The 26,486-nt window shown below is 36.5% G+C and overlaps 1 protein-coding gene and 1 long non-coding RNA gene across 4 annotated transcripts in view; both read left to right on the forward strand.

Annotated features, from left to right (window-relative positions):
* LOC139716379 (uncharacterized) overlaps nucleotides 1-23,992 on the forward strand; it is a 214,277-nt gene extending 190,285 nt beyond the window's left edge. For both annotated transcript variants that reach the window (XM_071627930.1, XM_071627929.1), the window contains exon 6: nucleotides 23,092-23,992. In XM_071627930.1, the coding sequence (XP_071484031.1) occupies nucleotides 23,092-23,271 (180 nt within the window). In that variant the 3' untranslated portion in view covers nucleotides 23,272-23,992. The remainder of the gene's footprint in view (nucleotides 1-23,091) is intronic.
* On the forward strand, nucleotides 8,643-17,924 carry LOC139716340 (uncharacterized). 2 transcript variants are annotated; one of them, XR_011709897.1, is made up of 4 exons: nucleotides 8,643-8,710; nucleotides 12,933-13,035; nucleotides 13,578-13,720; nucleotides 17,748-17,924. It is a non-coding gene; the product is annotated as an uncharacterized lncRNA (long non-coding RNA). The 2 variants fall into 2 exon arrangements; XR_011709896.1 differs by lacking the exon at nucleotides 17,748-17,924 and having other exon boundaries at nucleotides 13,578-15,105.
* Nucleotides 23,993-26,486: the final 2,494 nt, after the last annotated feature.

A 26,486-nucleotide genomic window follows, 5' to 3' on the forward strand; every position in this document is an offset into this window, starting at 1 on the left:
ATTTTGCATCGTTTATTTGATTTTCTTCCAATTTTACCGTATACAGTGTATGATGGGGGAATTTAATGCATTTTTGACTGCAAGGATTTCATTCGAATTTTGCATTCTTTCCATGGCTATCTTTAAATCTTACATACTGGTGAATAATGGGTAACGGGAAAGCATTGATAGGTAATTGCCCTCACTGATTCATCTGTTGGCAGGGTAAGAGATCAAACTAGTTAAATGAATTTTTGTAATGCAATAACGTCAATCAGTCAATGAGTTTCATTCAAATGTTGTATGCAGATTAGATGATTGGTTGGTTATTCTAGCTTTAAATAGTCTGTCACCATTTCCGAGTATCTACCGACAGAGACCTCTGTATAATATGTCATGCCATTCCTTCACTTTGTCATGATATTCATCAGCAGGACCCTGAGAACGTCCGGTCTTCCTCCAGTGGCGGTGGCATAGCAAATATTGCCACTACTTCAGCAGTCAAGGCAGAAGTGATAGAAATGACTTCACAACCGAGCACTAGTACTTCAAAGGAAAGGGAACACTTGATAGCAATTAATGGGAAACCAGCAGCGGATGAGGTCGTGCTTGAACCTCAGCCGGATGAGGCCATGCTTGAACCTAAGCCGGATGCAGAATGTGAAACCAAGTTCTAGGTTGTGAAACTTAGCACAAGTTTTATATATTTTCCCATTCTCAGTTTGGATTTAGGGGAAACATAGCACTATACAGATGCATTGTTGAGTTTATAGAAAAAGTGGCACATGCTATAGACAAATCTTCTCATCTGATAGGTTTGTTCCTGGACTTCTCCAAGTCCTTCGACACCTTTAATCATTATATTTTAATTAACAAATTACATGTACAACATTACGGAGTGCGTGGGAAGGCCTTGGAGTGGTTCAGGAGCTACCTCATGAACAGGAAGCAATATGTCTCTTTAAATGGTTGTAACTCCAGGGGCTTCACCAGCTTTTTTTCAAGGGGGGTGCGTTTTGACTCTAATGTAACGAGATTTTTTTTGGACAGACATTTGGAATATAATATGAAGCTCTCAATCCCTAGACTTTTACTGTTGTTGAGGGAAACCGGCGTAGCTAGGATTTCATCTTTTACAGTAAAAAAAAAAACTACCATTTTTTCGCTTTGGAAATAAAGGGGGAGGGCGCACCGGGAGCAGCTGCCGGCAATTACTGGCAGCAACATCAGGAGAAAGGAATAACAATTAAATGCGAGCGAGCGGAGCGAGCGAGCTTGAATATTTTGACATTTTACAGTAAAAAAAAAACGCTGCCGTTTGTTGCCATATTTTTTCGCTCTGGAAATAAAGGGAGGGGGCGCACCGGGCGGAACTGCTGGCAATTGCTGGCAGCAACATCTGGTGAATTGCATAACGATTAAATGCGAGCGAGCTTGAAAATTTTACATTTTACAGTCCAAAAGCTGCCGTTCTTAGCCATATTTTTTCGCTTTGGAAATCAAGGGAGGGGGGCGCACCGGGCGGAACTGCTGGCAATTACTGGCAGCAACATGTGAATTGCATAACGATTAAATGCGAGCGACCGAAGAGAGCGAGCTTGGAAATTTTACATTTTACAGTCCAAAAAATGCCGTTCTTAGCCATATTTTTTCGCTTTGGAAATTAAGGGGGGAGCGCATGCCACCGGGCACAACTGCTGGCAATTACTGGCACTGGCAGCAACATCAGGTAAATTGCATAACGATTCAATGCGAGCGAGCGAAGAGAGCGAGCTTGAAAATTTTGACATTTTACAGTAGAAAAACTGCCGTTTGTAGCTATATTTTTTCGCTTTGGAAATTAAGGGGGGGGGGTGGGGCGCACCGGGCGCAACTGCAGACAATTACTGGCAGTAACATCAGGGGAATTGCATAAAGAGTAGATGCGAGCGAGCGAAGAGAGCGAGCTTGAAAATTTTACATTTTACAGTCCAAAATTTGGACTCAATTTCGAAATTGAGGGGGCGCACCGGGCGCAACTGCTGGCAATTAATGGCAGCAATATTAGGAGAATTTAAATGCGAGCGAGCGGAGCGAGCTTGAAAATTGTGACATTTTACAGTTAAAAAACTGCCGTTTGTAGCTATATTTTTTGCAGTAAGTGGGGGGGGGGCGCACCGGGTGGAACTGCCGGCAATTACTGGCAGCAACTTCAGGAGAATGGCATTACGACTAAATGCCAGCGAGCGAGCTTGAAAATTTGGACATTTTACAGTCCAAAAACTGCCGTTTGTAGCTATACTTTTTCGCTTTGGAAATTAAGAGGGGGCGGGGGGGGGGGGGGACGCCCGGTGCGCCCTTCCCCCTGGATCCACCACTGGTAGTCGAGGGTGTCGGTTTATGTTCATGACTGGGGGAGGTATAATATGACCAGCGAGGTGGCGTCGAAGTGACCAAGTATGGGAAGGATGTCCAAAATCTATGTATAGTCAACACTGTATAGAATACACTTGCACTAGTACATAATTACCAGGTATGTATAAGATCAGTGCTGCCAGAACCAGGGGTGCGAATTGCTTTTGCCCACGATTTTTTTTTTTTTGTACCCGATGCAAAATTTCTATAAAATAAATAAATAGATAAAAAATAATAATCATTTAGTGTCCGGCGTTGAGGTCGCTCGCAGACTGAAGGTTTTTTTTTTGGTGACGCCCATGAACTCACAAATGCTAAATATCAAATGTTGGGTCCCACGGGGAAGTTTATTAGATCCGCTCTTTTTTATTGTCTATATAAATGATTTTTTTTTTTTTAGATCACCAGATGTTCTTTCTTTATTCCCTTTACAGATGACTCAAATTTATTTCGTTCGCACAACAATCCTGTTACCCTGTATAATAAACTCTGAATTAGAAAAAGTCACCCAATGGATTAAAAGCAAATAAATTATCTTTCAATTTAGAAAAAAAAATTGTATATTTTAAGCAACTCTACAGAGGCAGCTACCTGTTGATATTGTTTTTATTCGTTCTCCACTGGAAAATGTTTTATCATTTGAATTTCTCGGAATAATTGTCGATGATAAGCTGTCATGGAAATTTCATATTAATAGTATACTATTGCAAATCTATTTCACAAAAGATTGATGAAATTAGGAAGCTGAAATTTTTTCTCCCTTTATCGTTCCTTCTTACATTGTATTCATCCCTAGTATTGCTTGATTGAAATCATGGTATTCTCGCGTGGGGAAATACATAATTATCAAACACTCTTAGATAAATTACCTTTATTACAAAAGAAGTCACCCCGTATCCTGTGTCATACTGCATTTTTGTCCCATAATGACCCCGGGTTTTTTTTAAACAAAATATTGTAAATTTAAGATTTATTTATAATTATATAAAAATACTCTTCCAAATATATTTGACACAATGTTTCGAAGAAATCAATCCATTCACAATTATCCAACATGGCGATCGAACGACTTCCATTTGCCATTTTTGAAAACTTTGCTGACTCAGAACACCTTCATTTACGATGGGCCAAAGCATTGGGACTCACTTCATAATAACATCATAAAAGTTAAAACTTTTTGTCTTTTACGAATAAATCAAAAATTACTTTATTGAAATCTTATAATATACAACCGAATTAGGTTCGTTTCATCATCTCAATCAAGTCACCATTTCTTTAAACATTAAACAATTACATATAAATCATTTGTTAAATTTTTTTCATAGGAAAATAATCTGTCTAACACAAGTCCTCCTCAGATGTTCCTATTATTGTGTCGTATATACCATTATGTCTATTCTCTCCTTTTACGTCCGATCTTCTTCATTCTTACCGGTATAATTTATGTAGATACACAATCTTTGCAATATATTCAATACAGATTGCATTTATGCACTATGCATATTATGTGCATAATCTCATTTTCACTTGACAGAAAAAAAGTGGTATTAAACTCCCTGACCCCTCTTCCCTATAGATCCGCCACTTTAACAATCTCTTGCAGTTATCATGGTTATTTGTTGTAGGCTGAAATAGAAAGAGGTGAGTGTGACTGTGAAGGGAATATACGGCGATGCTTGTATCAAAACTTGTCTTTCACTTAGTGTACTGTGGTGTTATTCGATTTCGTTTATGTACATGATAAGCTTATGGTATTTTATTTTTCTGATGATGTATTCCGACCTAAATGGTCATGAACTTCACTTTCCAAAGGTATGAGAGTCTTAAAGTTGAATTTAAAGGAGGTGAAAGGGGAGAGGTAGCCTAATTATTGTCAGATAATTATATTTTGGACGTAGTAACTATATGTAGATGCAGCAGTGTTATACTAACATTTTCTTGCAACTATTTGTTAAAGGCTGAAACGGAAAGAGATCATTTTGATTGTGGAGGGAATATGGCGCTGTTTGTATCAACATTCAAACACATCTTTTATGTAAATGATAAACTTCGGTATTTTGTCTTTTAGATACAAGGTATTCCAAACTAGAACTTCAGTTGCATTGGTGTTAGGGTCTTAAAGTTGAACGCACGTCCAGGCGGTGGAAGGGGAGTGGCAGCCTAAATGATCAGATATTATGATGTATATGCAGCTGTGTGTATGAACGATCTCTTCCAATTATTTTTGTAGGGTGAGGTATGTTTTGTATTCACTAAAGTCTTTCATTTCGTTTGATGTCATGTGTATTGTCATTGTAATGTAATTTCTTATATAGATTATGTAAATAACAATCTATATATGTATGTCTTTCTGACAAAGGTATTCCAAACCAAAGTTAATGACTTCACTTGAAGAGGTATAAGGGACTAAAAGTTGAACTTTATGGCGGGGACAGTTGAAAGGTGTCTCAAATAGTCAGATATATCATTTTGAGTGTGGAAGCAGCTTTGTGTGTGAACGATTTCTTGCAATTATCTGTTGTAAGACTGAGATAGAGACCAATGATTTTCATTTCATTCATTCATTTATTTTTCATTTCCAACAAAAACATATAAATGTATTACAGACATTGAATACAAGTACATAAATTTCATCATAATGCATACAAAATAAAGGATAAGTTTACAGAAAAATTGTAAGTATACGAAAATTTTGACTGTGGTAATCTAGGAATTGTGGCGATGTTTGCATTCAAACATGTCTTTCATGTGTTTTGCTTTCATATTATTCGATTTCTTATGTGTAACTAATAAACTGTACAGATTAGTACTTTGTCTTTCTGACATAGATATAATTCAAACCTAAAGAACTTCACTTGCAGAGGAATATAAGGATTTTAAAATAATGCAGATACAGCTTTGCGTATAAACGATCTCTTGCAATTATTTGTTGTAGGCTGAGGTGGACGTAGATAATTTCGATTGCGAAGAGGTTATGGCGATGTTTGTATTCGAACATGTCTTTCATGTAGTTTGATGTCGTGTTATCAATTTCTTATATGCATATGTAATGAGATATAGGCCTAGATATTTTGTCTTTCTGATAAATGGTATTCCAACTCAAACGCTGATGAACTTCACTTACTGAGGTATGAGAATAAGGCTTAACTCTCAATTTAGTTCTCTTGACTCTACTGTAGATTTCTGGAACTTGGAGAAAGACAGACAGAATTTGCGAATTGTGACACTTCATCTCCATAATCAAAATGAGGTAACACATTACAGTTGTACCTTGCTTTCTATTCAGGCATGTTTACAACTTGTCTAAGTCGATCTAAAGAGCTAATCCGTTTACTTGATTATCATAGTATTTTGGATGTGAGCATTCGAATACCTTCTGTCGTCAACAGTGACTTCAGGATATTTAAAGCTTTTCACCTTGAATTGAATATAATATTTATTTATTTGATTTTGACAATATAATGCAGCTGCATTTTTAAGAGCTTATTTGTACCGTATAGCATGCAATGATAGGTCATAATCTATTTTTAATAATTTTCTAGTTTTGTTTTTAATCCTCCACGCCTCTAAGTTGAAATTAATGTGATGGTCCGAACCAGTCATTAATAGAGAGAGCAGATGTAACTCGACCGATTTCTGCTGGCAAACAATGGACGACATTGAGTATAGTCGATGAATTTTTGGCCCTATAGTGAAAAGAACAATGGAGTGATAAAATTGATATTGAGCACTTGCTCTTCTTTTTGTTTGTCGCAATAGTTTTTGCAACTTTCAATTTACTTGGCACTACCTCTTCAGCTAAAGATATATAGATCATACCACCTGAAAGGCTCGATTTTTTTTTCACAAAGTGAGTATGTTATTACTGAAATTCTATACAATTCCTTATAGGGGTGTTTCATAAAGCTTTTCTTAAAGTTACGAACAACTTAAGAACCACTGGTGATCAGTTCTTGTGCTGAATTATTGAAATGCTGATTAGTATAGCACATCAGAACTGATCACCAGTTGTTCTTAAGTTGTTTGTAAATTTAAGAACAGATTTATGAAACCTTTCCAGATCAGATGTTATTGCGATGTTTAACTTAATATGTTTCAAAATATTATTTATTGAAATATAGCAAGAAAATTGATTTGTCCATCAGAACTGTTCACAGTGTGAGATACATTTTGTATATGACGATAGTTTATTATATTTTAATCGTATCTAGACTTACTTCATTGGCGAAGAAATTACTCCATTTGTTTGTTATCACCTATGGGCTTCATGTGGAATACTAGTACATTTTTATGAGATTGTCAATTTCTAATAAAAATGTAAGTGTTATTGTCAGGATTCACTATTTTATGTTATCGTTTAATTCAATCTATTTCTCATAACCAGACATAAGTATACCGACATTATCTGTGTAGAGCCTACAATACAACATTTTAGCATTTTGAAATATCGAATATTTTATCCCTCACTCTCTCTCTCTCTATCTATCTATCTGTGTGTATATATATATATATATATATATATATATATATATGCACATATTGAGTGTAAGGTGTGTCATCATCTTTTTACTCGAATATTGCATGCCGTCTGTGTAAGCGTCTGCATAACGATGTAGGCAGGTACACCCAGTGACGTTACTTTATACAGCGCTTTTGATTGCCAAGGGTTTCGGCCTGCTTGACTAATCATCAGCTGCTGTTTGTGTTTGACAACAAGCGAACATAAATGGGAATCAGAACGTAAACCAATGATGCATCACAAATAATTTGAATGTAAATAAATGTATGAATGTATCGTTATATATATATATATATATATGTATATATATATATATATGGAAATCCATGAAATAATGTAAACATATTTACTCTCTAAAAAAATCGAGTGAAAATATTCACTCTTAAAGGAGTGAATACAAAAAAGAGTGAATTTAGAGTGAAATTGGAGTGAATATTGAGTGAAAATGTTCATTTTCCGTTCATTTTCACTCATTTTGGAGTGACCTCAGGGATCACTCGAAAATTTTGGAGTGATCCTTGAGGTCACTACAAAACGAGTGAAAATGAACATTTTCACTCAAAATTCACACTAAATTCACTCTAAATTCACTCTTTTTTGTATTCACTCCTTTAAGAGTAAATATTTCCACTCGATTTTCTTTAGAGAGTACAGTAATGTAAGAGTGCGGGGAATGACCAGTGTAGTTATCTGTGCGTGGTTTTGTGGGTGTTTCTCCTGATGCAGCTGTTGATTGTGTGAAACCATCCAGTCAATATACATTTTAAGAAAATCAAATGTATGTACACGTAGAGCATCTGATAATTGATTTATATGATGCAGGTAATGAAAAACAGTTATTATTGTAGAGATTATTTATTTCAAAGTGCAGATGAAATACATACTGAAATGAGATATCGATGTTATACGGCGTAGACACTATATCCATTAAGCCGTGTGTACCATGAAAATGTGACAAAAACAACAATACATACAAATACTCACAGTTAGTCATGCAATGCAAACTAAAATTCACACATTAGCACCACCCACTCACACAAAAAACAGCCACAGCACGAAGAAAGGAAGGTAAGGCGTCATACATCATGAACTATTTTCTAACAGAGTGTTTCAAAATAGTTTGCGAGCACGTGTCTGCCTCTAGTTGGTCAACAATCAAATCCGGGCTGCGGGGCCATTTAGTTCAATTTTGACTGTGCGTGCTAAAGAAAAGAATGTTATATGCTTATAGAGACTTTAGATATTGCGTCTGAACTATAGAAACAGAGTAGCGGCCTAAAACATGTAGGAAAGCAAAAGTATTATAGTCTGACTATAAGTATAATTGTAAAATGTGCAAAAATTAAGCTGAAGGGAAGAATAAAGGATGATTCTGATCACAAGCATTAAGAAGCACAATTAGGTAGATATGATCTGTTGCTCTCTACCCTCCAAGACGAACTAATGCCACGGTCACGATTGACAATCGTGTTGATCGTAGAAAATAAGTTTTGAACAGTCCAAAAGTTTTCTCCTGTCAACGCAAGTGCCGCGATTGACCTCCAGATCTGATCAGATCACCACGATTCCTCCATGATGAAGACCATGATTTCAGTTTTGGCGCCAATCGTGATAGAAGGAACGTAGCATGTATACCGGTACGTCACACAAGTTTTCAGCTCATTCTATTACGAGAGTACAGATGTACATTATAGGGCTTACCTAAGGGGAATATACGCGTACGTAATATCAGAAGCCGGTATATCACGTATATTCATACACATTCTTATGCGAGCCTTCATCAAGCTCATTCTACGAATACTGGTTTCAGAGGAATCGGTAAGTCCGTTGTCTGTCAAAATCATACTAATTGTCCTCATTCTAAAAGTTGTTCCAGACCGAGCACAGGATATATGCGATGTTTTTATGTATATAATCAAAACCTGTTCTGTTTACGCCTAATACATTTCTATGGATGAATTCGACTTCAGATCACTGTAACTTATCATGGTGGCCATAACTGGGGTGCTTCCAAAGAAGAACAAAGAACTTTCAATGGGTAACGCAATGAGCTAGGTGCGTCGCTATGTCGGTGCATAAAGTATCTTTTTGTTAGGCATACTTGACACCCCTATATTACCATTAAAAACATTACCCAAACCAAATTGGTCTATAGGTGAAGGCCAGTTATTCCATACCTTGTGTTGACGATTTCTGCTTCGTGAAATCACTGCATTACACGTCGACTGATATGACCTTCGCAGTATTTGCCTTTGTCTAGACTTACTAATCATTATTGTTAAAAGTTAAAAGCCTATGCTATGTCATAGACGACAAAAAAAAAACTTTCTTACAACAAAACATTACCAAGCATAATCATGGCAAGAGCTTTACTAGATCGAGCATACAATAATTAGGCGCTGCTATAATAGTATTGTGATATCAACCTGTTCTGTAACTTTAAGCTGACAAAGTGAGGGCCAATTTCGTACCTTGTTGACAATTCTGGATTTGTCAAATCACTGCATTGCACTGCGCCTGGTGTAAGAGGTGAACTTTGTAGTATCTGTCCTCTGTCAACTGATTATTATAGTAAAGCTGCACACGCTCATAGACCACAAACTCTTTCTTAGAACAACATTCTGCTAACTGTAATCATTTCAAAAGTAGTTCTAGAAAGAGAACATATTACTGCGCTGCTATTTTCCAATCACAGCCTGTTCTTTGTAACTATAGATAGATAGATAGATAGATAGATAGATAGATAGAAAGATAGATATATAGATATGAAGAGAGAGAGAAAGAGAGAGAGAGAGAGAGAGAAATAAGGAAGCTATCCCAATTCAAATTTGGCGCTATACCTTCATATATAACGAAGTGAAAGTCAATTCCGTACCTCGTTGACAATTTCAACGTTGTAAAATCACTGTTCTGCACAGCGCCTGATGTAGGAAGTATATCATTGTCTTTGTCTATATAACTGATTATTAAAGTAAAGTTTCACATAGATGGCAAAATCTTTCTTGAAACAAATTTTGCTATCTGGAGGCCTGATCATTTCAAAAGTTGTTCTAGAACTAGTACATATTTTATGGGCTTCTATAGATAATATGTTCTATGTAAGCTTACAAAGTGAATACCAATTTTGTGACTTATTGACAATAATTTTCAACTTCATGAAATCGTTACATCCCACAACGCCATATGTAAGTAACGACCTCTGTAATATTTGCCTTTGTCAACGGATTATTGAAAAACAGTTTCACACGCTCTTATAGACGACAAAGGCTTTCTTACGAAAATAGTGTCAGTGCCATAGATGTGCTATGTTATGTAGTTTATAAGTATGTTCGTATTCTAAAATCGTAGTAAGTATACTCTCTAAAAAAATCGAGTGAAAATATTCACTTTTAAAGGAGTGAATACAAAAAAGAGTGAATTAGGAGTGAAATTGGAGTGAATTTTGAGTGAAAATGTTCATTTTCACTCGTTTTGGAGTAACCTCAAGGATCACTCCAAAATCTTCGAGTGATCCTTGAGGTCACTCCTAAATGAGTGAAAATTCACTCTAATTTCACTCCAAATTCACTCTTTTTTGTATTCACTCCTTAAAGAGTGAATATTTTCACTCGATTTTTTTTTTAGAGAGTAGTGTTAATAGTATCAGCGTTATATGTCAATGAGTAAATTCACAATAGTAATTAGAAGAATCTAATAATATTATGAATATATTTTATTGGTATAACAAATTGGTGTTGTCGTTGTTTTGTTCCACAGTTTTACGTCTTGCAAGCTTGGGTTTTTAGTGGAACACTGTTTTCCATCGTCATGACTATTTACTTTTTTTGTGTGTCCATGACTAAGTTCATTGTTTCTTTTTATGACAGCATTCGTGCACATACTTTGTAGTGTATCTGAAAAACAACCTGCCCTTATCAAAAAGTACGAATGGAAGACAAATCGACAATTTGTACCGCTTTGAATCGTGTTCTCTTTTTCTTTTTTGATGATGGAAATAAATAAACTATTGAATTGAATATAATACTTCTACTCAATATCCTTGTATCGAATGATGCGCTAGAAAGAGCACATTATTATGGGCTGCTATAAAATCATGTATACCTCTTCAGTGTAAGCTAACACAGAGAATAACAATTCTGTAGTTTGTACGTTGGTTCTCCTTAACATTGATGTTTAGGGACTTCGTTGATTCTGTCTGTTGATATGTATCGATTTGACAACAATAAGATAGTGATTTATTGTCACTCAGTCTAGAATGGCAGGTGGTTTAATTCCCAGATCATCTAACACCAATCTACACGGCTAAACCCATTTTGTACTATAACTTTGGTCTAAATACCGTTTGGTCCAGTAATCTCTATTGTCCATTTTGGCTAGTTGTAATTTAGTTTTATGACAAAATTTTCTAATCGCAATCTCGTCTTTGGATTTTTCCCCTGATTCCGTCTAATACCATAATTATGGTCTATGTACTGCTTTCAAGTCACAGAGCAGACATACAATGATCGAAATGCACACGTTGATTTCATTGCTAGCTAACAGACAGCTGCGTGTAGTGTATGCTATCGTAGGGTATTGTATATTGATTTTGGAAAACCAAATAACCATGAACGTATAAATATCGATCATAACCAATCACATTCAAAAGCCTTAGGACGCCCCACTCCTACAAACAAGTCTTCAGCGACGCCCCCGATATCAGATACCATACATCCTGTGACACTCACCAGCGTAGCCAGATTTCTATGGTATATTATGGGAGGGGGACCATTGAACGTATAAACAAAACCAACAATTAATGTTGCATTTAAGTAACAGGTGTATAAATGAGTATGATGACGCTCATGACACCAATGTAATGACAACGTTCATGCTAATCGATGTAGTCAAATCGACATAATCATCAGTTATCTTGCAAGGTACGTGCGCGAGCAAGCGTATTGAGCGAAGGTACCAGAATACCAAAGTGTTCTGATTTATAAACCCTATGCACTAAGGGTAAAGCTCTATTTTGCATTGCACTGTTGTCATTTTACTGATAGCATGAATACTTGAATTTACTGGAAAGCGTATTTTGTGCAATGCACCATTGTTTCAGAATCATTTCCTATTTCGGCATATTTTTCTTTTCGCGCGCTGATGTGAAACACGTTTCAATCACAATAACTATTACGGTTGTACCATGATTTTCTCCACGAATGATTATTTTCAGTCTCTGATACGACAATTTCATCTGCTAAACCAGGCAACACTGGGCTTGGACGTAAACGGAACACGACAAACAAGTTAATTAGACCAAATGAACGTTAGACAGAGTGTGCTTTAGACTAAAATAATGGTCAGATCATTTGTGCATTAGACTATATTAAGTGCCATTAGACCAGCTGGTCAGTAGACATATTGATGAGTAGCCAAACTATAGTCATTTGCCGAACTGGGGGTTAGACTAAGTAAGAAAAATTACCTATATGGGTATTAGCCAAATTGGGTGGAACCCAGGTGACGAAATGGAAACCAGACAGAATGAATAGACGAATGGGGAATATAGACGAATGGATTATTAGAGAAACAACGTTGGTGATTAGACAGTCTGGTAGATACACGTGGTGATGTAGCAATTGGATATTAGACGTTGGCTAGCCTAACTTGTAACATGCATTATTTGTGTCTTTCGACTTTGTACATTATTGAATAGCTTTAAATTTTTGGATAATCTGTGTGTTGCATACAACTTCATATTATTCGAATTGACATTGGAGCATAACATATACATTGACTAATGCCGGATATTGATTTCCTTTTAACAACTGGCAAAACTTCAGTTTGTGGTTTGGAAGAGTATTGTGGACATATGGTAATTGTAGGTTTGTAAAAGGGATAAAATTGGGAAACTTCTTTCAGTCATCAAACATATTATGTTACAAATAATATTGTCATTATCTTGTCCCTGTTTCTTGTCTTTTGATCATTATTTTTAATCGAATATATACATATATATATATATATATATATATATATACATATACATATATTCTCCAAGGTACCCACAGGGAGAAAAGATGGCAGCATTGAAAAATTATACTGTTTATATTCTACTGACAACTGCACTCATCTGGAACTATAGAGCCATGCCCTCGAATGCGGTAAGAGCACTATACACACATCAAAATAATTGATAAGTGTAATAGATTGATATTATACTGCTAGCTAAACTGCGTCTCTAAGGAGATAATCGAGACCATAGCTTCCCCCTGTCTCTCTCTCTCTCTCTCTCTCTCTCTCTCTATATATATATATATATATATATATATAATATATTTATATATATATATACACATACATATATATATATATATATATAGAGAGAGAGAGAGAGAGATTATATTCTATTGATATATGTATATATGTATATATATATATATAATATTCGTGTATGAGTTATTGGTCCCCTTTGTTAAGTCGGCATTTATGCAGCTATAGGTGAAAGGACAAATCTTCCAACGAAGAGGAGATAAAACACTTGTCTAGATTAAATTGATTTATTTGCTTTTCTCGACAAGTTCACCACAATGATTAGTCTACACATGTAAACAAAGATGGACCGCAATGTTAGATGACTCATTAGGATATTCTTACATTTTTGTGCGAGGGTTTCCCATTCTGTTTTTGTGAATCCATGTCACAGGACTCGGAATGTGAGTTTGACTCTCAAATGACGTACGACGAGAGTTCTGATTGCCAGAACGGTGCTACAGGTCTCAAACTCTGCGAGCCGGGCCATAAGAAAATCAAACGATGTATCAGTGCCGATGAAGACACGACAAATATGTGAGAAAACCTTAACTACCACTTGACTCTACAATATGCCCAGTCCAACATTCGCATAAGTAAGCGGGTACTTGCCGGGTCAGAGCCTGGGCACTTTCCTAGACTTTCTTAGGCTGTCGCACATAATAACCAAATAAGAACAACAAAAAGGAAACCCCACAATCAGAATAAGGCCTCATTTACTTTTTAAACTAATTAGATTCCAACATTAAATTGCGTTCTTGTGTTCACTGATACAGTAATGGAACAGTGGTCATGGTATCCAATATAAATATTTGGGAGTTAAAATTATATATCTGCACTGTTCATTAACATTACTTTCATACGTGGTTGCGGGTTGTTATTGTTTTTGTTTATTCTTCTGTGTTTCTGTTAAGATCTGAAACAAAGTGAAAAGAAATCTTGATGTGACATTAGGATATAGTTTCCAAACTTTTATTATGAATATTGATTGAATCCACAACCATTGCCAACTGTAGCAGTGTTTATATCAAGATCAAGACACTTTTTTTTTCATGTAACTGCATGTACGTTATTGTCAAGCATATCAAAAGCTTTTGCAGCGCAGATTATATATTATATATATAATACGCATATGTTTTTATGAATTGTTACGTTAATGAAATTCTTCCCTTTGTTTTCAGTGTGGAAGGAAAAACCTGTCAGCCATTCCATGTAACTAGACACCAGGACCTTAAAATTTCAAGTTCAAGCAACTAAGAAAGAGTACATGTATTCATATTTGGATAGGTATATGTTCAAAGGGTGTAAATCTAACTTTTCTTGGCTTTTCACTTTCTAACAGCCGGGTTACACCTCTCAGAACAAAAATCACATTTACTACAAAAATGATGTCTCTTTGGTGCTTTTTTTTATTTCACTATTTAAAGCATGTTCTGTTATCTATATTCATATTTCTTTACATAAGGTCTTATTTTATACCCATTTTACCATATCAAGTTGCTTTTTTCATTTATATGTAATGAGCTTGACAATATTTTCGATTGCAACACCCTCGAAATGTCTCACGCGAGTCACAAAAATATGTCTATATTCTAGATTTCTTAAAAAGTAGTAGACTGTATGAATTGTAGCTGATAAATAATGAGGATCTTAGAGTCCTCAATCATACCAGAAAATAATGTTTCCATTTATAAACCCCTTCATTGTGAAAAACATCAGAACAATTGTGTCACACGAGTCACGCAAGGATTTCTTAGGATTGTCACGCTAGTCACAGTTTACAAGTTTGAAAAAACTAAAGACCAGAATGATTGAGATTTTTTGAAATAAATTCTGTCTTGAAACTAAATCAGGTAAAATATTTGATTTTCCCAATAAAGGTAAATGTTTTATATTAATTGGTAAATAAGAAGTGTTATAATAAGTAATGTATAGCTAACTGGATTGTCAACTTCCGTTAGGTTGGTCAATAGAAAAAATGGTGGGAGGTGGGTGGCCGCCTCGTCAACAAGAAAGTGTAATGCATCAGGAACTTTTCATGAAATTTACAATTACTTGTACTGTATGTCAGCTCCACTTCTGTGAAGTTCTTGGAACATTGCTTCATAAAGTGGTAGCCATCAGCAAGTCACATTGTATGAAGATGACAAGAAAATGGCTTCAAATTTTCCCTCAGATTTTACTGTCCTCCAAATAATCTTCGCTGAGAATCATTCATGCTCCAGCAAAGATTAAGTCCAACACGCCATTTGGAATTAGGTGCAAGTAGCTCGCTATACATCAATAATGTGGCCCAGGAGAAAATTATCACATGTCATCATCAATGATGAATCGTACTTAACCCATGACAAAACAGTATTATGTTGTACACTGTAGTTTTTGTGGATGAGCTTCTGTCAATGGTCAGCAGTGAAGTGAATTGTTCAAAATATGGTTAGATGGCCCTGTAAGCCAATTCAAAATAGATTTGTTATCAGTGCCATTACCTGTGCTGATGGAGAAACACAACATTGACCTACAATGTAGTGTGGAACCTCAGCACTATACAAGTCATGGGAAAGATCCAGTTGACACAGACATTGCAGCAAGCCTTAAGCGGCAGAGCTTCAGTTATGTGTAAAATCAAAACTTGTGCCCTGGCTCCATTGCTGAGGAATTTTGTCTTGCTGTATTTTTTGACTGTTCCTACAACTTTTATCACAAACAAAGGGAAGTTGAAGATTGTTCATGAGGGTTTATATACCTGCCTGTCATCTATGGAGTTTAGCTGCACCACATAACTGAATCATCACTTCAATATATCACCTTCAAAGAGTGAATATCTTGTCGCACAAAAAAAAAAAATCACTTCTCAGAGAAGCAGTGATGATCTATCCAACAATAATGGTGGAAATGAGGATACCATTGGGCCTTCAAGTGCAGGCCCAAAAGTCAATTGGCTGATGGAAGAATTGCCTTCAGAAGAAAGCATCCCCGCAGCATCTATGGCACAAGCCTCCAAAGTGGTCAGAAGTGACATTTACCTAAAGTCACCTAGAGAAAGGGAAATATATTCCACTGGCTGGATAAAAGATCCGTGGCAGCCTGAATTAGATATCTAATGCAACAGGGGCGGATGTAGCTTTTTATAAAGGGGGGGGGGTGTGGGAGGGGGTGTCCCCCCTCGCACAGTAGGGAGAATTTTTGAAAATCTGTGTGTGAAAATGGCGTTTTCTTGCATTTAAAACACCACTATTTTTGGTATAGAGGTCATTGCCAAATTAAAAATTACAAGTTAAAAAAAAAAAGAAATGGTCCCAGGATTTTTTTTGGGGGGGGGGGGGTTGCAACCCCCCCCCCCTCTAGATCCGCTTCTGTGCAAAGTATAGCAGCAATATCTTGTCAACATTAGGAGACTTCAAAGTTAAAGTTCATGAATGAAGAGATTGAATCTTAAAGAAAATAAAACGGCCCCAACAAACTAGGCATGAAAACTGTCTCCACGAAGCAGAGACAAACTTTCTCAAACTACAGAAAAGACACTTTGGCAAAGAAAATTGAATTATCTAGTATATATCATATCATGTAGTTTACTTTAAAAATAAGCAAAACATGGTGATCATTCTTCACATCAGACTCAGTAATGGTAGATAAGAAAGAAAGAGAGTATCAGTATGTGTGAGCATTATCTATTATAAGAAGAAGTGAGGATTCTTTGTGCATCAAAGTAACTTTAAAGTTTCGAGAAGAGATTAAATGGATTCACATAAATCCGTCAGCAAATATGCAAGTTAACATTGATAAAGTTTGAATTAGATTCATTTTGAAAAAAAAAGACTAGTTGGTACAATTATAGTAAATAAGAAAGATAAGGAAAATTCACTGAAAGAGAATTTCCCAGAACTCTTGATTTGACGAGGGGAAAAAAAGAGGTTCAAGTGAATTTTTGCTGCATGTTTATGTATCAAATGTGCTATGAGCACCCATGATCCCAATAGAGATAGGAGTTAGATGATTTCTTTGTTTTAAAGATGTATGTGATAAAACTAACCATAATTAACGTGTTAGGATAATTATTTGACTACTTTAACTCAATAAAATAATTATAGTAGGCTTTACTTTTGATCCTGAATAACACTTGTCACGCGAGTCACGCTCATGTGTCACGCAAGTCACATTTTAATGTCAACTGAGTTGAGATGAAAAGTCAAAGGATGATGAAAATTTGACTTCTTATTGTCTAATGTCTCAAAATTGAATCCAGAAAACTTTGTGTACATAGGACAAATACTTTCTTACGAAAATCCAGTGAAGTACAATAATGTCAGAAATCTTCAATAGTGTCGCGTCACGCGAGTCACAACAAAAAAAGTGAAGTATCTCTAACTAGAATGACTTCACATCAAACATTTCTGTGAACAAATGTGAAGGGCCGATACCTTGATTGAAATTTGTAAAAGAAACAGGTCTGCAAGATAAATCTTTTAAAGTACTCAACCATAACAACTTAAAATCTTGTGTAAATGTCACGCGAGTCACAATAGAATGGCTGCTGTACTTTTATATTTGTTTTTCTCAACTGTAGATGTGACCCTTGTGAGAACAAATACTTCCAAGTGAAGTTCAATCGGTGCACAGATTGCCACAAGTGCTCGGAATGTGGAAAGAATGAAAGAGTCCATATTCTGTGCACCACGAGGTCAGACACAAAATGTAAACCCATCGGAAAAACAACTTTGACGGATTCACAAGGATCAACCACTAAAACACCCTCAAGAGTGTTAGTGTCCACCCGGGACAGCCAAACAGACGAAAGTACCGTTGTCATGACAACTTGCGAGGACTGTAAGACAACACAGAGCAATGACAAGACCATGAAGACGGCAATTGCAACTGAGTCGGAAGCGATTACGCCAACCGAAATCAAAGGGTCTGGAAATCGTGCTCCTGAAAACGGTACAATTCGTTTACTCGGTTACACTAGATTTGGGTGATGGGAAGGGAAAGGGCACTACGGAGGAATGGTATATTGATGAAGACCAGTTTTATACAACGGTCGACATTTTTAGTAATAGAAATAGATGTCGAGACACCATAATTATTGTTTAAGAAAAGACATTGTCTTTGGTGGCCACCAAACTGTTGAAAGTGGGTGGGCTCCCTACATTGCTTTTATTTGTTTTCCTGGTCTTGAAAGAGGGAACTCTATCGCCAAGTGCTTGATGACCGCGTGCATTTCAGCTAGATGTTTCCAGATCGCCGCGAGTCCTCACAGACAAACGGACGGCCAAATTCAGCTAAACTATTTTTCCCTCAACTAAATTTCACGGCATATGAAGTTGAAGTAAATATGGATATACCCATGATGCTTAAGTTTAAAGGGATGGTACAGTATTGGTGGAGATGAGAATTGGACTTTTAACTTTTTGCGAGATACCAAGAAAACACTTATGATATAGTACAGAGCATACCATTTTAAGAGGAATTCAAAGTCTATTTGATGAAAATCGGGTTTGGAATGACTGAAACATCCAAAAACAAAGTAAAACAAAGCGATCGTAATAAAGTGTGGGTCCCACACTTTATTGGAATTGCTCTTTTTTGGATATCTCAACCATTTCAAAACCAATTTTCATCAAATAAGTGTTGAATTTCTCATAGAATTACATGCTCTTTCATATTTCATAAGAGGTTTCTCATTATCTCACCAAAAAATGTTAGAAACCTGAAATTAGGTCTCAACCAAAACTATATGATCCCTTTAATGCACGCAGGGAGTCCGAGAGTGTAATTAATTCACGATTGACTAAGATTAAGCGACAAGGGAATTTTTGTATGTTTGTTTCTTTTTTTCTTTTTTTTTTACCCTCACATATAGACAGATTTCAAATATATACATAAAGCGGAAGAGGATGCGGTAAAATATATAGGTTTCCATATAGGTCAATTTTATATTTTTGTCATTCCAATTCATAAATGTGCATTCAAATTCACGCATCGCACGCAAGCGAAGATATTCGGGCATTCAAATTTAGAATCCGAGCGATCAATCTCATTTATGGGATTTCCATTTCGTTTCCTTCAAATCAAATTCACGCATGTGCGTTCCATTTCCAAATGTGGCATGTGCACTACACACACGTCATTTCCTACTCGTGCATTCAATTTCACGCGGTAGTCCCAATGAGCTTGTTTGGGGCGTTCTTTTTCATTTTCAAATGACCAGTTTCCTTCTTCATGCAGTCATAAAACGAAGGAAATAGAATATTTTTTTTTCTTTAAGAATGCGGTTATTGGGTGATTATGGGGCAAACAGTATCAGTATATTTTGCGATAGTTTCTTATAAAACAAGCAAAGAGGTTTATACGCAATAAATGAAATATAATATGTTCAGTGTTGTTGTATTATTCTGTTGTATTCATGGTTTATAATTTCAAGACATTTTGAATTATAAGGCCCATTCAGCAGTGTATCCAAACAACACAACGACAATTTAAACATACTCCTTGGCGACACTGCATGCACTAAAATGGACAACGCCCCAACACTAACCACATAATGCATCAATTTAAAGACAAACTGAAACAAAAATCCAGACCTCACATAGTCCCGCAAATGTAAACCAATAAGATATCACAAAACAACAAGCAAGACGTGTGCTCATGTTATCAGTTTCAATGAAGTAGAAATCGCTTTTCTCAAAGATGTCAGTCAACCTCTCTTTAGTTTATGATCGTTTGTATACTTGAGTATAGTGCTTGATGTGCCTGTATATACGGCTGCCATTTCAACATCGTGATGTTCAATTTTAGAATGACATGGTTGGCCTATAGGGCAAAATAAATTATCATCATGAAGCCCAATCTATTCAAAGGTGGTGGAAAAGACACGCAAGCGTGGCCCCAAGCTAAATGAATGCAAAAACTGTTTTGAATTGAATGCACTTATTTGGAACTAGTTATGGTTGCCTTCTCATAATAACCGACAATATTTCTTGCTGCCAAGCGCCTGCTTGAAATGAACTTGAAAACTCATTGCTCAGTCAGTCAGTGAAATACATGCTCCTATCTTAGATTTGAATGACTAAATCAACATCAATATTGATCGCTCCGATATTGAATTTGAATGGTCTGATTTTGAATGTGATTGCTGATTCAGTGCTGAGAGCGTGGAATGCGTGAAATTGAATGCTCGAAATAGGAACTTGAATGGCAAAATTATGAAATTGACCAGGAAAACCTTACTTTATCCAAAAAAAAAACAAACAAACAAACCTTTGCCGTGCATGTAAACTAGTACACGGCACTGCAGCTTATCTAACTCTAGTGGGAATATGCATCTGCTCCACTGGCTTACAGTCTATACCTTCCATTTTATTGTTTGTTTGGGTTTTTTCACATTGACAGGTTTGTCGCAAGGTAATAAGAAAACGATAATCATTGTAGTGATCTGTGTCATCGTAATCCCGGGACTGGTCGTGGTCGTGCTGGTGGTATTATGTCTTCTACGGAAGGTCAACTGCCCACTGCGGAGCAATAACGTAAGAATTCGAAGAAAAATATTTTACGTAATATAGGTTTTCCCGTATAATTTCATCAGATTTGCGTTCGATTTAACAGGTGCGATCATTCAAATTCGAGCGAATTTAAACGATCTTCGAAATCAACATTCAAAAGTGCTATCTAGCTCATCAAATTTGATTTCATCAGCATTCTTTTTCATGATTTTCTCACATGCCCGTGTAAAAAGCGGGTTCAAATTAAAATTGGGCGAGAAATGCATTAAAATTCGTATCAGCACTGCCGTGAGGAACAATAAGAAATTCAAACAGCAAACATTTACAGCATATGGCAGTGTTCTTCCATTACTGCGTAATATGTTCTTTGTTGCATTTCATCTGTTTAAACAAGCAATGCAAACTTAATGGTTATTGAAATGGGACCTTTGACTTACCCTGAACTTCATAATTCTTCGACAAAGTCATCTGAAACAACTTTCATACGCATACACGCATACGTTATATTCACTTATGCATGACTTATATCTAATAGTGTGAAACTTTTTCATAAATATGATCTGATGAAATTGAGTGGGAAAACCTATATTAATATGAAAGCATTCAATCTATCTTACCAATGATTGTTCACTCTCCATGCTGCACATTATGTCACTTCATACAGTGGGCCGAATGCATCAAACAAACAATTTATTGCTTGAAGCAAAATCACAAGCTCGTCTAGCAAAAGGTCTAGCTCAAGCAATTGCTTAAATCGATAAAATACATAACCTTTTGCTTGTGCTTATACCTTTTGCTTGTCCCGCACAAGCAATTGCTTGCGTTTTCAACAAAAGGGACGTGACGCCTGTGCGAACACAAGAACAAAGGCGGGTGTGACAGCATGTATTTGAAAGGGCGTGTGTCGTCATCGATGGATAAGACAACAGAAATCATTATGGGCAACAATACAAGGAACATAATAAGAATTCCGCGTAATTTCATTTTTCACGAAAAACACACATTCTAGAAACTTGTTACTGACATAACTATTACGGGTAACTTTATTCCCCCTGCTATATGAAGGAGGTAAGTCATGAGCTCTTTCGTAATATGCTAGAAAAGTGAAAATATGTTGAATTTTCTTTATTTTTTCTATAAAGATTGTTATCCATAATGGCATCATGAACTGCATAATATTATGTAGTAGTCTTCTATCCAGTGATGACAGCACCAAAACTTTAAAAATTCATAACTTTTGAATCGATTGTCCGGTTTTTCCTCAAACTTTGGCTGATGTGTGTTATAATGCTACTTCTACTCAATAGACACTTATATTTGGCTTATGGTTTCCTTTAACCACTAATATTGTTCTGTGTAACAGCGCCTCAACTTTAGATTAAAAATAAGATCCAGTTGTGCCTGGCCTGCAATGTAAACAACATGTAAGCAACATTTTGACTATATTTTGTTCCAATTTTGCATCTGGCGGGAAATGCAACTTTGATCACTGTTGATGGAATTGTTATATTCACAGTTTGCACTCATTTATACTTGATTTTGTTCCAGTTTTATGAAGTGGTGTACCATGTGTAAGGAAGGTATTTTTGAAAAAAAAAATAGATTTCATTCAAATTCTGCATTGTCTACATGCAGAGTTTTATTCCAGTTTTGAATCGTGATATAGGATCTAGATCTCATAGGAAAGGGAAAACATTTCCTCTGGGTTTCTGGATTACTTCAATTTAAAAATAAGGGAACGTTTTATTTTAATTTAGTTTTCTTAAACATCATTAGCAGCTCCGTTCACCCATCACTTTTTGTCTTCACTATCGACATTGTATTTTTTAAAAGCCATGTTATCAGTTCTTTTTTTTCTTTCTCTCTCTTCTTCCCTATTCTATTATCAGCATGCCAGCACCTCTTGTTTTGGGATCTGAAATGAATAATGAAATGAACATTTCGTTGACAAAATGACTGATTTCGTAACGAAATAGGCCATGCGACATTTGGCGCCCCATGCAAAACTACGGTCTTTGTTCATGGTTTAATCCATGGACAAAGATTGTACCACCTTCGTGAATTCGGGCCTAAATGTTTTCTAGTTTGTTTGTTTATTGTTGTTGTTGTTTGTATGAATAGCACCAGTGCGTTAAAACACCGGTATATAAAGCGCTGTATAAATGCCATTCTTATTCTTCTTCTTATTATTATTATCATCATCATCATCATCATCATTATCATTATCCTTATTGTTATTATGATTATCGCTATTATGATTATTGTTATTATTATCATCACTATTATTAATATCATGAAGCTCGCAATAACGACTTCTTGGTCATATAGCGTTATAAGGTATAGATAATGAAAGAGAAGTCCATATGACCCTTCATAATGATCATTTCACCCTTTACTTTTAATAATATCCAGCAACAGCCAAACGCTAGGAACGGTGGGGCACCTCCCAACAATGGCCCGCAAGGAATTCCCTTAATGCCAATAAATATCCAGCAACAGCCAAACGCTAAGGAACGGTGGGGCACCTCCCAACAATGGCCCGCAAGGAATTCCCTTAATGCCAATAAATATCCAGCAACAGCCAAACGCTAGGAACGGTGGGGCACCTCCCAACAATGGCCCGCAAGGAATTCCCTTAATGCCAATAAATATCCAGCAACAGCCAAACGCTGGGGACGATGGGGCACCACCTAACAATGACCCGGAATGAGTTCCCTTAGAGCCAAGAAATATCCAGCAACAGCCAAACGCTGGGGACGATGGGGCACCTCCTAACAATGACCCGGAAGGAGTTCCCTTAATGCCAATAAATATCCAGCAACAGCCAAACGCTAGGGACGATGGGGCACATCCTAACAATGACCCGGAAGGAGTTCCCTTAGTGCCAAGAAATGGAGACGCAGCGGCAAGACCGGAGGCGAATGATTGACTTTCAGTCTGACTGACGGATGCAGACTGTGACACCAACCTGTTAATGTTGTTGCTTTGTTTTGTGTGTTTTTTTCTTTATATCCTTTCTTCTTCTTCTTCTTCTTCTTCTTCTTCTTATGAAACCTAAAAGTGGATGTAATTAATTGTGCACAGTGGTGATAATAATGGGCTCATTTTTAACTCATCTAAACAGAAGGCTCAAATGAGCAATTCCTAAGTCAGGCGTCCGTCTTATGTCTTGCGTCGTGCGTCGTACTAAAACTTTTTACATGTTCATCTCCTTCTTCAAAATCCTATAACGGATCTTCAAAAAAACTTGAAAGGTAGCATCCCTATAGGGGGATAGGATCTCAGTTTGTTACAATGAGGCGCCCAAATCCCCTCCCCCCCCCCCCCCCCCCGTCCCCGCACGTAAGGAATCTTTTTTTAAAAAAAGTTCTTCTCTAAGAACCAGAAGTTATAATGCTAAATTAATACTATACTATACTAAAGTACATTGATGACTGCAGTTTCATGCTTGTTCCTGACGAATCCAGAGTTACCACCCCTCCCCCTTGGATTGGAGCCCTGTGGGGTCCATTGGGGCCTAAATTTACATTTTCTTCCTCTTTTTTTTTTAATGCAAGATAAAATTTTACCAAACTTGGCATGTATTATCATGAGGGTGTAGCGCGTCGGCCTTACGATCCTAAGGGCCAGGGTTCAAACCCGAGTCTGGACTGATGAATGTTGTGTGTAAGCATACCGTCCCCTCTAGCAAGAGGCAAAACACTCTGTCCCTCGGATAGGACATAAAATGGAGGTCCTGTGTATGAGAGAGTAACAACTCATGCACGTAAAAAATCCCACTTCATTCATTCATCGCAAAGAGCAGGGTGATTAACCCGGCGAAGTGGTCCCACCTCACATCCAACTGGACCCCATGGAAGACCAGCTTTAAAACGTAGCTAAATATGGGCTATCCAGCCCTCTTCTAAGATGGAAATGAACAAACAAACAAATATACAGTATATTATTTGCACAAGTGAGCACCATCCACCACTTGAGGGTCCCTTGGAGCACAATACCCCGCGGGATGGGCAGATAAACAGACAAAACCCCTAAATCATGGAACCTTTACAAATCCTCTTCTCTCAAATCTTAAAGGAAACCAAAACCGAAAGAAAAATGTGGATTGAGTGAAAGCAGCAACATTAGTACTGAACACATTAGTGAAAGTTTAAGGAAAATCGGGCAATCGATTCAAAATTAATATTTTCTTTTTCAAGTTTTGGTGTTGAAACCGCCGGATGAGGAGACTACTAGAGGTTATGGCGTCAGGTGCGGACAGCGATGTAACGAAAATACAATGGGAATTCAACAAAAATTTATTTTTCATACAAATGACACATTCCATCAACTTGATACTGACATAATATGATAAGAGTATAGATATCAGGGTTCCCACAGTCATGGAAAATCCTGGAAAATCCTGGAAAAATTTGTGGTCATGGAAAGTCAGGGAAAAGTCAGGGAATTTGGAAAATTTGTGAAAAGTCATGGAAAAGTCATGGACTTGCATTTACCTCTTGGCTATGGCAGCTTTCCCGTTTGTCGTGTCTCACAACTCTCATACTCTGTGATCATACTCTGCTGTTATAATTGGTGTTCATGATTTCTATTTTTCCCAGTTTTGTGACATCTCAAATTCTACATAACTCCAGGGACATATACTAATGATAATAGATGTACATGTCATGAGTAAGATAGTGGGTGGAACGGATGGCTGTGAGGGGAGGTGGAGGCCAACATAACGTGTCTGATTTTGGAAACCGTGCCAGAAAGGAAGTCATGAAAAGCAGCAATTTAGTCATGGAAAAGTCATGGAAAAGTCATGGAATTCTGTTTTCAAATTTCTGTGGGAACCCTGAGATATATTCCTCCTGTTTTCTGAAAGCGGTTAATCAAGTTCTCTGTTATTATGCTAGAAAGTGAATTATTGTGGAATTAAATATATCATGTAGTAAATAACTATATGGATATATGCATGTACTTGTGAGATGTCTAAATGGAAGATATAATTTTACTCAAAATCGTTATTTGCATTTGTAGAATTACTCATTTCTTTAAGTTTACTCAAATTCTGAGACTTATGTTGCAAGCGTTCAAAAAACAGTTGTATCATATTGCATGCCATTGAAAATATAAAGTATCTATGTTTCCTATACCAACCTGCAGAGAACTTTGTATTGGAGAGATTTTCAAGGTAGATTTTGTTGTCATGTTTATACCGCTGTATATAAAGAAAAAAATCATCAGATTGTATGTACACGTAAGATAAAAAGTTTTACATTTAGTCACAACTTGTAGGCCATCCTCGGAAATATAACCATAATGGCATACTTGCCGTCTTTCGTTTAATTTTTTTATGAGTTTCCAGATCAATGATTTACAAAACATAATTGCATAGATAAGAATAATGTTGAGGAAACTGATTGAAGCCGTGAATTGTACAACATATCTCGCATTGTGATTATAAAAGTGATAATTTTTTTTGCAGGTTAATAAGAATGGGATGATGGCAAGACTGCTCTCACCGGAGATGTTCTAAAATTGAAGTTACAGGCGACGAAAGCGAAAACTCACACATTGTCAGATATCGTCAAACGTGTGTGAACGAACTCTTGCAATTATCTTTTATAGACTGATGAGGTACACTCTGACACAGATAACTTAGATTGGCTAGGGAATATGGCGAAGCTTTGCATTCGAATACTGATGTCTTTCAGGTATTCCGTTATCATGACATATCATACACGTTATATGTAAATAATAAATTATATACGTTTGTCTTTCTTATATGTATGATATTAAAACATAATGAACTTCACTTAGCA

Source organism: Diadema antillarum, unplaced genomic scaffold (assembly GCF_040938485.1).
Source record: "Diadema antillarum isolate AM-2024a unplaced genomic scaffold, OU_Dant_1.0 scf00000064, whole genome shotgun sequence".
NCBI lineage: Eukaryota > Metazoa > Echinodermata > Echinoidea > Diadematoida > Diadematidae > Diadema > Diadema antillarum.